The sequence below is a fragment of the Brachypodium distachyon genome, chromosome 1 (genome assembly GCF_000005505.3).
Source record: "Brachypodium distachyon strain Bd21 chromosome 1, Brachypodium_distachyon_v3.0, whole genome shotgun sequence".
NCBI lineage: Eukaryota > Viridiplantae > Streptophyta > Magnoliopsida > Poales > Poaceae > Brachypodium > Brachypodium distachyon.
The window spans coordinates 10,529,255-10,541,851 of record NC_016131.3 but is presented as its reverse complement, the minus strand read 5'-3'; the positions used below and the strand labels follow the sequence as shown (position 1 = coordinate 10,541,851).

The following is a 12,597-nucleotide window of genomic DNA, read 5'->3' as shown; positions in this document are numbered from 1 at the left end:
CAAGAGCACATGATTGCGGATGCCCTTAGGCCTTAGCTCTTGTGACTTGTGCTGATCTGCTACTATGTTTAGCCAATTCACAAGCACTAGTTCGTCCAGTAATCAGTTCTGAAAAGTGAAAAAGAAACAAGATTGTCAAAGAATGGCCGGGTGTTTATTAATCTGAAGTTCCAAGATTGCGTACTATGATAGATGCAGAGTTTATCTTGTATAGTACATCGTGCTGGTGAGATTCGCTGCTATCTAATACCTGTTCCTAGATATAAGAAGTCTTAGCTTTGTTCCAACTTCTAGTCAACTTCTTCAAGTTTGACCAAATTTATAGGAAAATCTGTTAAGATCTATAATGTCAAATGAGTATGCTATGAGTGCATATGTAATGGCAGATTTAATGAAACTAATTTGAAGTTCTAGATGTTGGTAGTTTTTTCTAAAACTTAATCAAAGTTTAAGAAATTTGACTTGAGACAAATTTAGAATTTCTTATACTCCCTCCGATCCTAAATTCTTGTCGTGGTTTTAGTTCAGATTTGTACTAAAACCGCGACAATAATTTAGGATCTGAGGGAGTAGTATTTAGGAACAGAGGTAGTATTTGGTTAGTTTTGCACATCTGCGGACGAATTTGAGCACTGAATCGAGTGGTTGAAATGCGTTTGTGTAACATTCTTTGGGTACTAGTGTGTAAGCTTTGCAATCGAGTTTCCAAATCTGTGGTTCTCAAGCTGTTCAATGTTGGTGCGAATCTGTCGTAGATGCTGTACAATGTGCATAATGATACAACCGGAGCCTCATGCTTTCACCAAACAAACGAATCTTGCTCACATAAAAACGTGGGCGTAAAATTCACCACACATCGCCTAATGATTGAAAATTGATTTAACCTACAGTAAACACAGAAAATTGATTGAAACAAATGTAGAAATATTCTGAGGTGATTGGTATAGTTTCTACAAGCTTTTCCATCAAAACAGACCGAGAACTACTGTGCTGTGAAGGAGGCTACAAGCCTGCAGCCTACAGCAAAGGGACTCAACAACAGAACACAAGCCAGCAAAACTGAGGCACTAACCTACAACGCTAGTGCTAGTGGCGGCAAGATTAACGGCAGGTTTCTGGAACACCCTTATAACCCCCGATCCATCGGCACCATCGTTTCCCACCCTCCATGAACGATCCTTCTTCCTCTGGGGTTTCCTGTGGTGCTTGTGGGATGATTCTTTCTTCTTTGTGGAAGCCTTGGACACTTCGCCATGCAGGTCGAAAGATTCAAGGTCGCTTAGGGCATGACTGATATTTGGTTCAGCTCGATTGATTTCTTCGTCATGTTCATCAGAAGCGATGTCATCTTCTTGATCATCTGCTGCAGTGTTGGAGTCTTCTACATCACTGGTGTCCTCCATGTCAGTTCCAGCGTCTATCTCACCAGGAGGAAGCTCAAAATGGGGAATCTTTCCATCAATGTAATCCTTCAGTATCTGTCGAGCAGCTCTGGTCTCATCAGGCAGCCCAGCATGGCTGACATGCCCTCGAGATGTGCAGTATGCCCGCAACAACTCAGCAGCAGTTGGTGGTCGAGATGCTTGCTCATATGCCTTGGGCTTTGGCAGGGTGATTTTGTAAACCTGTTCTAGGATCTCTCTTGGCACACGATTTGCCACCACTTGAATTGCTCCCCTGTGCTTTGTCATTCTATCAATTGGCAAGACGCCACAAGCTACCATCTCATGCCTTGAGCTTGAAAAGGAAGGGAAGACCAGACCAGGACAATCGCAGAGCATGAGCTCTTCAGAGATTATCAGTGTCTGGAAATGCTTCGTTTTGCCAGGTGTAGAAGTTACACCAGTTTTCTTCTGACCTACCAGCGCATTGATAGTTGAACTCTTCCCAACATTTGGATAACCAACAAATCCAACAACCACATGCTTGGGTCGCACGATGGCAGAATTAGAACTAGATTCATGATCCTCTCCAGCAACTGATGTAGCCTTTTGGCTCACAATATACTCTGCTTCACCCTGCAACCGCACCAAGAGTTCATTCCGGCCATATATCTTTGTGTCAAGATCTGGTGATTCTTCTGTGGAGTAGCCGCTTAACTTTTTCCCCTCTAAAGCAGCAGTAGCAGCTTTAGCAGACCAGAATAAGTAGAGAATATCATGTTGCTTGAAGTAATCTGCCCATTTCCGCCTGCATTTTCCAAATTAAGAAAATGTCATGGATCACCCAGACAGTAAAGGTATTTGGGAAATCAAAAGATGCTCCTCCAAGGGACTACTAACCTGACATCCAGTGGCAAAAGATCAGCCTTGTTTACAAGGAGCAGCGTTCTCTTGTGCTCATCAATTTCCTGTGCGTATTCCTGAGTAAGTAGGCAAAGATACATGTCAGAAGACAACAGAGAACTGCAAAAATCCACAGTACAATAAACAGAACAGAGTTCTATAACATCATGTGACAAGATTTTCTTCTATGTTAGCTCATAACTAGATTGCTAACAGTTAACACAGTTCTATAACTACCTGTAAAAAAAACACAGTTCTATAACTACCTGTAAAAAAACACAGTTCTATAGCAGCAGGGGATGCAAACTGACAAACAACCCAACAAAATCACGTCACTAGTACTTCTTTAAAAGATGTCATATTTACATGCCCAAGAGATCTTCATGGTTTCACAATTTCTGCTTAATCTAGATAATAGTTATCTGAGAATAAAGGCAGCAAAGAATGAAACTACTGATGATGCCTTGAATCTTATATGCAGTTTGAAGTTTCAAGCAGCAATGGAATTTCATAGTGAACTATATTTTCAATGTTTCGAGAAAATGAGAGAACAACTAATGCAACAACGAGCACTTGCAAACAGATTTACTCTAGTCATCGGTCTTGTAGCCTAAATGGAAAATTGAAGATGTATTCAAATAGACAGCCATGCAAGTTACTTAAACCCATAACAGCTGAAAAAGTATAGAGTACTGGACTTCTTTGAACTAAATACCTCAAGATCAGGGCAACGGTAGAACAACGGATTTCGAGAATCGACAACCATCACGAGCTTCAATAAAGAAGGAAAAGAGTCAGTATTTCCACATAATTTCCTGAAATGTCAGGTCATTATAAGAAAGAGTAGGACTAGTCACGGCTGCAAACAAACCTCCAGTACTACTAAGATGTTAGAGAGCCATCTTAACTTAAAAAGAGATGAAGAATACAGAAAGTACACAGGTCAGTGTTTCGAATGAGGACACATTGCAGTTAGGCACAAAGTTTACAAGATGATTGGACATTGATGATGATGGATGAGTGTGCACATGCATGTCCTCATGCCCCCCCCCCCCCCCAAAAAAAAAAATACAAGATATTGGCTATACTAGTGGTGTACTGATGAGTAATTGGTTAAGTGTAAATGACAAAGGAGTTCATACTTAACGATGATATAACCTCAATTATACCACAGGTTTCTCAGATAGATGTACTTACCAAATCACTGCGTTCAAGCACTCTCCAGAGCTGTCTCCAGATATCAATATTCTTCTCAAAGGGTGTAAGGACAAGCTCTTCATTCGCTTGCAATCTGTGGAACAACTTTTCTTTATAATCAATTTTTATATGACACAAACAACATCTCACTTAACCCAAAATTTCACTTAGATGGACTATGCGAAGATATTGAGAGATCACTCAGGCATATTTCTGTTTAAGCCGAAGAACAAACTAAACGTGCACATGTGCTGTACTTGTACGTGTTCAATTGAAAAACATCAATGAGCACACTTCTTGCACTTTGCATTATCAATGTCCAAAAAGAAAGAACCTGGTAAGCTATTTGTCCCAAATGTTCACACCAAAGAAAGGTTTACGTCCAGGTAGTGATCTCTAACAAGAGTAAATCACAAAGACACCCACGTTTTATGGTTGTAGACTTGTATTTGAAGAAAACTGGATTTATGGCTGGTAACACATGAGATGGGTGTTGGACTGATATGGTTCCGGAAACAACATCCTAATTACTAACCAATTAATACCCATGATAACATGTCGTCCCCACCTGAAGTACTGGTACACAAGTATGGTTCATATTGTTGACGTGCCAAGGTGCGGAATTGGTTGGTTAAGTTTTGTGAAATGATACTGACCAGAGAAACTAAGGTTTCTTACAGCTTTACAGCTACGACAATGGAACCCGAGGTTTCCTGAAATATACTTCTTAGAGCATCTCCAGCCGCTCCCCCTAAAGGCCCACAAACGGGTTATGGGGGCGCCGGCGCCAAAAAACTGACCCAGTCGCTCCCCCAAAATCAAAAAGTAGCCAGCCTAGCGCATCAATTTAGCCGGCGCCCCCAATCCACTCCCTTCTCAAAGGGGGGCCAGCGGGGGCGCCGGCTGAAGCTGAAAAGCAGCGCGGGCCACCACTATCAGTGACACAAACTAAATTTGGGGGAGCGATGTTTGGGGGTTCGTCTGGGTGCCAGTTCCACCCCAAACAAATTGTTGCGCCGGCGCCAATATGGCCATGCGCCGGATGAAATATAGGGGGTACGAGTGGAGATGCTCTTACCAACTTAAAACACCTCTAGCACACAGAGAAGGGAGACCTCAACAGCTCTAAAAGACAATCATTTAGTGTACATACAAACAAGGTGTTTAGAACAACACCACTGCCACAAACAAAGGATAACAACTAGAACAACCTCGCGAGGTTCCGCCGCCATTCCAGGAAGGCGCGCTTCTCGTTGCTGTCAAGCTCCTCAGTCGTCATCTGAGCAGTCCACGGGGGTCTGAAATGATTCCAATTCCATTCAACCATAAATCAGTCATCCCACTACACAGGCCACGAAGAGAAGAAACGCTGCTGAGCACTCACCGGCGGGGCACCCTGAGGCTATCCGCGTGCAGGGCCTCCTGCTCCTCCCGCAGAAGCCGCCTCTCTTCCTCCGTATCCCCCGTCCCATCCCTGCAACGCAAATACCAGCTGCCGTCTCAGAGGCAATTCATCGAACACTCTGGGCGAATGAAAAAAACAGACTGCCCCAGGAGGGCGCTTACAGATCGATGAGGCCGGAACCGAGCGCAGCAGTAAGCGCAGCAGCGCCTTCCGCGTCGTCACCGTGGAGGAGTTCTTCCTCGGCCGCTCTCTGGAGGACCGCGTCGATGTCGCTGACCTCGATGACGGACTCGAGCGGCAGCGCCTGCTGCGCGCGGCGGGAGATGACGAGCGCCTGGCCCCTCGCCTTGGCGGCCGCAGCTGCCTTGTTGCGCTGCCGGACCAGCGCGCGCCCGAGCCCTTCGCCGCGGTCCTTTTTCCCGCCGCCGCCGCCTGCCATCTCCACCAAGTCGGGTAGCAACCAGAGAGGAATGCAGGAGAGAGCAGGGAGAGAGAGGTTTTACGTGCGACTCTCCTTGCGACGCAAAGGGTTGGACTTGAGCCTAGCCCAAGGAGGCGACTTGCAGGCCAACTTGGTAAAAGGGCCCAGCTAGTCTGTCTTCCCGGAGTTTTTCCTTTTAGGCCCGCTTCATCTTTGGTTGGCTCCAAGGCCCAACAACCATAAATTTCGAATTTGAACCTGCGAGTCTCAAACAGGTTTTAAAAGGGCATCGGTGGAACGAGATGGAAATTCCATGGCAACACGCCAACACCACGAAGCCTAGCCGTCAAAGATCGTAGACTATCAAACAAACTGGAAACAATGCATTTGTAATTATGTCGACATTGTAGCCAAGACACCACAGCTTAGACAAGCTTACAAACCATATATCGTGATTACAATATACTGAATGTCTTAAAGTTTACAAACCAAACAAACTCCAATTTACCAAAGTACGTGTACAAACAGGCACAAAAAAGTTTCAGGCTTGAATATTTCAAACGGACTCTGATTAACACATCAACGAGGATCCTAAAGTTCGAGACTTATTCTGACACCATAGAGTTCATACTCGTACACTGCTAGTAAGCAGTAGTGCTTCCGATACTATTTTACAGGCATATGGGGAGCTCCATCATCACAGTATCCCTGAGAGCCAGCACTGGAGTTTTCAGGAACAGGTAGGTGATGTGGAAGGCACCCCAATGCAGTAGAGCCAAGAATGATTTGCCTACAGACAACTAGATAGGGACTGCCAGTCCCTGAGCCGTTGCTCTTTTATCTGGATGTCCGGGTATACCCCCCTCAAGTCATGCCTTGAGGAGCTCACAGCAGCCATCGGCAGCTGTGGCCCACTTGAAGGGGGCAGCACCCCCGTGTTCACCGTCCATGATGATCGGCAGCGGGGTGAAGAAGGGTGTCCGGAGGTGCTCGATGCTGTTGTAGTGGTCAACGTCTTCGTGATCGTACATGCTCGACACCTCCGAGCCAGAGAGGCTCGAGATGCTGCTCCTGGAGTGCGGGTTTCCCAGTTGCGACTGCGGGATGACGGAGTTTGGAGACGTGGCAAGGCGTGCAGGTGGTGTACAATCTGTCCTCTTGCTGCCTCCTCCTCCAAGAGCGGCCTTCCCATTCCCCTCTTTCTTCGTGTTGAGGAAGCGCCCTCCTGAGCCTCTTGCTCGGCGCATTGCGTGACGATGGCGTGATTCGTGAAGATACGGCTGCATCATGGTCATAAGTAGCAATGAGAGGAAAAATCAGGGAAGAGATGTTGAGTGACAAGATGGAATGGCAATGACATGGACTTAGTGGAAGTACAGGATTACCTTTCTTCCTTTCACCAGCTGATTTTCTCTCTCCACCTTGGCACGAGCACGGCGGCGGCGAAGGATGCCTTCATACTGCTTTGCATTCACATAAATTGGTGCGTCAGCTGGTGCATTCAGTGGCAAGAGCACTCGCCCACCAGGCTACATTGAACAGAAAAAGAATGCGAGAAAACTTAATTAGTGTCCTGAACCAAAAATAAATAAATGTAAGGATCGTAATTCTTGGGAATCCTTCAACACAAGATATACAGTGATGACAAAATAAATCATCGTGAATCTGTTAGTATCACGCTTATTATTTATTAATCTGTGCTTGTTCTTTTTACTCATGAAGTTAGTTTGTATCTACTATGTTCCCAATCAGACATGGGAAGATGCTTTTATGTTTTGCCTGTGGATGGTAAAATATATTATAACACATATAATTCCTATTTTTTTATCTCTAGGAGTTAGCCCGGTCTATTTGATAGTATGATATTATCAGTAAAATACAAGGAAATAAAATCGACAGACTTTGAACCGAGGTGACATTTGTATTGGGATCCTTAGGACAATATGTTCACAACGAATCAATAGTAGTACCACAACAGTTAAGATTCGCAATAACAAACTAAAATATCAATGAACGAGATTGCTAAAGAAAGAACTCTCCCACCATGGTTTGTATCTAAGCATCTAAGCAAAGTGCATGAGATTCCTAATCTAAGCTAGGAGCTTTGAATTCGAGTGAACAACAAGTACTTATTCGCATATCTTAGTTTCCAAATAGTTGTGTGCATACAGTTAGGGAATCAACCAAATAGCAATATCTAAATGTAATGCCTTTACAAAATACATACACAACCTTACCATCGATTTCATTGTGTAAGTGGTAAGCAGGCCATAGCACTGGTCAGCACCAGGATAATTAGAAGAGACCTGAAACACAGGTCAGTTAGTAGTTGAAAATTGAACATATCTAGAAACAAGTTTTTAGATACAAAATTAGAAAATTTCCAACCATGTTGTGAACATAATGCAGTTATCTTCTTTCCTTTTTTTTGACGTAATGTTATCTTCTTTCCTATCCATAGACTAGGTTAACAAAAAAAGTATACCATGGATTGACCAGGGCCAAACTCAAAGCGGCTGTTGTATTCTGGGAGCGGCGACTGCAGTGCAATAGTGGTGGAGTGCTCCTGGGTTTTGTCCCCTTTACCTCCTGACTCCAAATTCCCTGAGAATCACATTTAATCAAAACCACAATCATAATAATGTCTTGTGAATTCTTTTATGTATAATCAAATAGGTAGGCATCAAAATCTAGTTAATTTATAAGTTGGTCAGAACAAAATCATTTCTTATATTGCTAAATGTCAAACACTTCAAGTGGTTCATACATGATTACAACATGATGGAGATATTATCTAGAAAACAACTGGATGGAGATATTGCCCTTTTTGTATGAGTTGGATATTTGGTTGCAATTTAGGTTACATCAAAACAAGTGCTAACAAAATCTTAGCTCAATTCCATTCCTCGGTGCTTGAGGAGTACTTACGACAAGTTAGACCAATATCACAACATCAGACGTATGTTCTACCCCCGGGGGGTAATACATCCCCTTGATCCAGTGTGAGTTTGTGCTCCGAGGTTCACATAACTGCGCCCTCATCACAGTACCACCTCTCATTTGACATCTTAATAAAACCCAATCTGAAGTGCTGCCATGCTAGGACATGGTCAACATGGTAGGAACTTGACATTACTTATTCTTGAATTTGTTTTCAATGCCTAGCATGCATGTAAATGGATTAGTCTGAGCAAAGATCTGGATTGGTACACAGGGAGCAAATAGTAATGCATAGTGTAGAGACCAAACATGTGGATCTCAAAGCATATGTGCAGTGGATGCATGGGTGTATAGTGCCACCAGGGAGGGACTAGAAATCCGGTCTCATCACAACATTCAACATATGCAGGACATTAAAACTATCCTACTGAAAGAAAATATGTGTCCTTCAGAGCACCAAAGTATTACTAAACAAAATGATGATGCTTCCTTATCTGCATTAATATTCTAGAGAAGACGTAAGTTCTTATATTTATAAAAATGAACTCCATATGGTTGGTTGGACAAACGTGTATGTTACTCATGGAATCAGAGGAGTAATAGCTGCATCAGATTCCCTCAAGAGCTTCAGTCTAGTTTATAATAAGGTTATACGTGGCAAAAACCAATTCCGCTGCTTGAAAAGGTCAAATAGGAGATTTGTTGGCTTCTGACCACTAACATGTATCACATATTCTCATCTGTTCATATTGCATATATTTATCTTGGGCATGCTTTGGTGTTCCACAAGAACTCATGGCTAACGATTGTGTGTTCTGCAAACAAGAGGGTAGAGTGTCCAGCCCAGCTTATCTTAGTTAAAATAATAAGAGAGACCCAACCGCTACATCCTCAAAATATGTTACATAACCTTAATATTCTAACTGCCACTTTTTTTCTAATTTATGGGCTTGGCTAATTCGCCCCTTCTATTTTTTTTTCGATGATAAACCAAGCCTGCAGCCATTAGTACTCTACAAACTTGTTGACAAGTCTTTCAGTACAAAGACAAGAAATGAGAATGAGAATGCTATAAATATAAATCAAGCAGTGAACAGCTTCTTGGGCCCAAAACATCTGACACTCCAACTAATTGCCCCCTCTGGCATGACAGCTGACATGTAGATACAGCATCACCTTTTTATTTCTTCTGAAAACAACATTAGCTTTCTTTACAAAGATACGAAAATTCATATGAGGAGCAGAAAGAGGCTAATCTTTCACCTATCACTTCATTTTGAAACTCACCTACCTACCTCGTAGTAAAAACTTGGAGCACGATCTTAGAAAGATACAACATGATTTGGAAAACTATTTCAAATTGTGCCACCATGTAACATTCAACCAATCAACCTTGTAACAATCGGGTACAAATTTGAACCTAACATTCCCTTTCACTAGCATAGTAGCGATGTATAGATCCAACTAGGCCAAGATCATTCCAAGTTCGTGCAATCAATCCACACAAATTAACTAGCAAGAGAGCGAAGGAGTCTCACCTTGGAAGACCGAGAATTTCAGGACTTCAGGAGCCCCACTCTTGGCCGGCGGCTGCGCTGTCTTTGCCGGCGGTGCCGGTGCTGGATCCAGGATGCCCTGAGCTCTCGGCACGCCCTGGAACTGGCCGTTCCGGTGCGCCTCCGCTTCCGGCGACGACAGGGCCGCCGGCTCGCCGTAAAGCAGCTGGGACACCGCCCACCATGGCACCGGGGCTCCACCTCCATGAGAGCCCTGGGTCACAGCAGCGACCTGCCCAAATCCGTCGGGGCTCTTGAAGCTCATCATTGCTGCCTGCCTTCGCCCAGGGAAACCAGACTGTCAGAGCCTGGATTTTCTTTGGGCCAAGACAAGAATGCTTTTTGCAGGATCTTCAGCTTCCGGACACACTAGGCATCCAACAACCTGAAGCAAATCAATAATTAAAGAACAAATTAGAGAGAGCCGTGTACTAATTGAGATACTTGTTTTAAAAAAGAATGCAGTGAATAAAAAAGAAAACAAGTGGGAATCAATGAAACTCCCCAAGAACCCAAACAAAAGGCGCAAGGACAATAAATGAAAGAACTAGCGAGGCATGGCTAGTGGATAGCCTACAGAAACATGCAAGAAACAGAAGAGATTAGAGGCCGGCAGGGCAAATCATTGACAAATAAAGCCAAGGAAGAATTTACTGTTTCGACAAAGAAAATGTTCTTCTAGCTAGAGAAAGAAGCAACAAGACAGACAAAAAAAAACAATTTTGATGGCTAACATCGAAGAAGCCCGGACTCAGGATCAGCATGGAAAGAAGGGACGGCGGCAAGATCAGACCCACCAGACGTTCAGAAGGCGAAAGATTTTCCAAGAAGAGCAGGGAAGACTTTCAGCAGAGTACCATCATGTATATACGCAACCGGGAAAGGAATTTTAGGACGAACCAGAGCGAGGTAGGAGCAAGATCGAGCAGGTCACATGCAACTGAATCACAAAGGATGGGGAATCAAACAAAGCCGACTCGCATCTCAGCTGCGGGAGACCATCTAATAATGGCAACAAGCGGCAGCACGAGAGAAGAGAGCGAGAGAGATGGATGGATAGATGCAGTACTAGTATATAAATGCCAATGGGGGGCGTAGGGCAGAAACCAAGAAAGGGCCCCCTCTGTCTCTCTCCCCTCCCCGTTTGGGCTGAAAAGACTGCCACTGACCACCCCCTTGGGTGCAGTGGCCTTCCTTTTACTTGCTAGTTTGGCGCAACTTGGTGCCTCTACGTCTCTGCTTTTGATTTTGTACAGGTACTCCGTGAAGTACTCCGTGCCTGATGAGGAGCACGTTGGATTCCCGGGACACGGTGGTGAGCCAAGCCGGCCGTTTGGGGGGGGTTTCCCTTGCCAAATTGGTAATGGGGCTAGTACCTAGCTGCCAACTGTTTGGCTGTTCTATCTTTTCCCCCCTTCTCAGAACGGCAAGGAGGAAGTTAAGTACACACATGATCTTGCCCATCTGCAATAGAGTATCTAGATGCCACCGGATGTGGCGGCCGTGAATGCGACGATCCGTATGCTCTTGCTGATTGTCGAGGCTACCTGACACAAGTGATTATCTTAGTAGATTGTAACAGTGGCAATGATTGTTGTGCGGACATTATTTACCAGAGAGATGCTTCACGTACGATACGATACTTAGAGATAGCCCTCAATTGCATCAGGTTTTACCAGAGATGCTTCACGTCCGGAAAATACCCCTGCAATTCACAATCCATTCACAATGTAGAAAAGATTTTACCATGTGCATGTTCATGAGGAAAGGAGGCAAGAAGACTTCATAACGTGGCCGACTAGCGGAATTACTAATTACCGTATCAAAGAAAAGAAAACATGATGCGACAATTTTTATTGGCATCGACCAAAGAGCATTGTGTCTGCCTGTACCCGTACCACTGCCGCCGAAGAGAGAAGCCATTACCGAGGGAAGCGGTCACATGTCTTTCTAGACTCATGGAAGACAATAAGTCGCGGATCGAGCCAGCACCTCTCGCATGCCAACATTCAATGCCATGGGCCACAAGCATCACCTCGCCATTTTGGCCTCCCACGTCAACCGAGAAATCAGGTCTCCTAGATGACATTAGCAACAATACATCCTTGGTGCAATCATGCAAATTTGGATCTAGATTACGCTTGGAAGACAACACCTTTGAGAAGAGAAGAGAGCGTCGCACCAATGACAAAAGTTGGGCAAGATTTCACCCGAAACAATGCGACACCACTTTTGGTAGTTTGATGTGTAGGCAACCTACCAAGATTGAGGACCTTGTCTGTCCCACATAACATTCGACGCCACCCACTAAACAACCCACATACTCAAGGGGTCAAATGAGATGTGGCCCACAAGCAGAAGTCGCAGAAGCCGGCTCCTCAAGGCTGCACACTACGAGACATTGTTGCCTGATGTGTGTACACCTCCACCCGAGACACCATTGATGAGATAGAATACACTGCAACTGCAAGTCCACAATCCACACCTAGACAGCTAGATCCATATCTTAAATGGCACTTTCAAGTGCACATCACTGCTAGCCACCTCCACCAAATTGGCGCAAGTACTCCAACTCCACTTCGCGCAGGCCTCCTCAAAGGCCTTTGTAGTGAAGGAGAACCACCCCTAGACACCATCACCTTGCCACTCAGGAACCAAGGTGGTCGAGCACAACCTTACGCAAATGTCCTTAATGAAGACACCACAACTAAAGTTGGGCTCTGCTGCCCTTGCTCTCTACCTTTGTCTTACAAGAAGTAACAACCAAACCCATATCCCTTTGAGAACAAGATC

At 44.4% G+C, this 12,597-nt stretch overlaps 2 protein-coding genes across 2 annotated transcripts; both read right to left on the bottom strand.

The window, feature by feature from the left end:
* Positions 1–864: 864 nt before the first annotated feature.
* On the bottom strand, positions 865–5,365 carry LOC100831003 (GTPase LSG1-2). Its single transcript, XM_003561805.4, has 7 exons — positions 5,049–5,365; positions 4,867–4,956; positions 4,694–4,780; positions 3,483–3,576; positions 3,001–3,057; positions 2,283–2,362; positions 865–2,190 (listed from the first exon to the last, which is right to left on the bottom strand). The coding sequence occupies exons 1-7, from the start codon at positions 5,324–5,326 to the stop codon at positions 1,068–1,070; spliced, it is 1,809 nt and encodes a 602-aa protein (XP_003561853.1). The 5' UTR covers positions 5,327–5,365; the 3' UTR covers positions 865–1,067.
* Positions 5,366–5,731: 366 nt separating this feature from the next.
* On the bottom strand, positions 5,732–10,963 carry LOC100827854 (nuclear transcription factor Y subunit A-10). The gene is made up of 6 exons (XM_003561797.4): positions 10,705–10,963; positions 9,787–10,189; positions 7,794–7,912; positions 7,546–7,614; positions 6,694–6,837; positions 5,732–6,588 (listed from the first exon to the last, which is right to left on the bottom strand). The coding sequence occupies exons 2-6, from the start codon at positions 10,070–10,072 to the stop codon at positions 6,178–6,180; spliced, it is 1,029 nt and encodes a 342-aa protein (XP_003561845.1). The 5' UTR covers positions 10,073–10,189; positions 10,705–10,963; the 3' UTR covers positions 5,732–6,177.
* Between the last annotated feature and the right edge of the window lie 1,634 nt (positions 10,964–12,597).

Excerpts from the sequence above, each read along its gene's own strand:
- LOC100831003 (XM_003561805.4), bottom strand. The coding sequence starts at position 5,326 with ATGGCAGGCGGCGGCGGCGGGAAAAAGGACCGCGGCGAAGGGCTCGGG. Across the intron at positions 3,577-4,693 it reads TGGCGGCGGAACCTCGCGAG|ATTGCAAGCGAATGAAGAGC; the intron begins GTTGTTCTAGTT and ends GTTGTTCCACAG. Across the intron at positions 2,191-2,282 it reads CTTTTGCCACTGGATGTCAG|GCGGAAATGGGCAGATTACT; the intron begins GTTAGTAGTCCC and ends TGGAAAATGCAG.
- LOC100827854 (XM_003561797.4), bottom strand. The coding sequence starts at position 10,072 with ATGATGAGCTTCAAGAGCCCCGACGGATTTGGGCAGGTCGCTGCTGTG. Across the intron at positions 7,913-9,786 it reads GAAATTCTCGGTCTTCCAAG|GGAATTTGGAGTCAGGAGGT; the intron begins GTGAGACTCCTT and ends TGTGATTCTCAG. Across the intron at positions 6,838-7,545 it reads CTTACACAATGAAATCGATG|CCTGGTGGGCGAGTGCTCTT; the intron begins GTAAGGTTGTGT and ends TGTTCAATGTAG.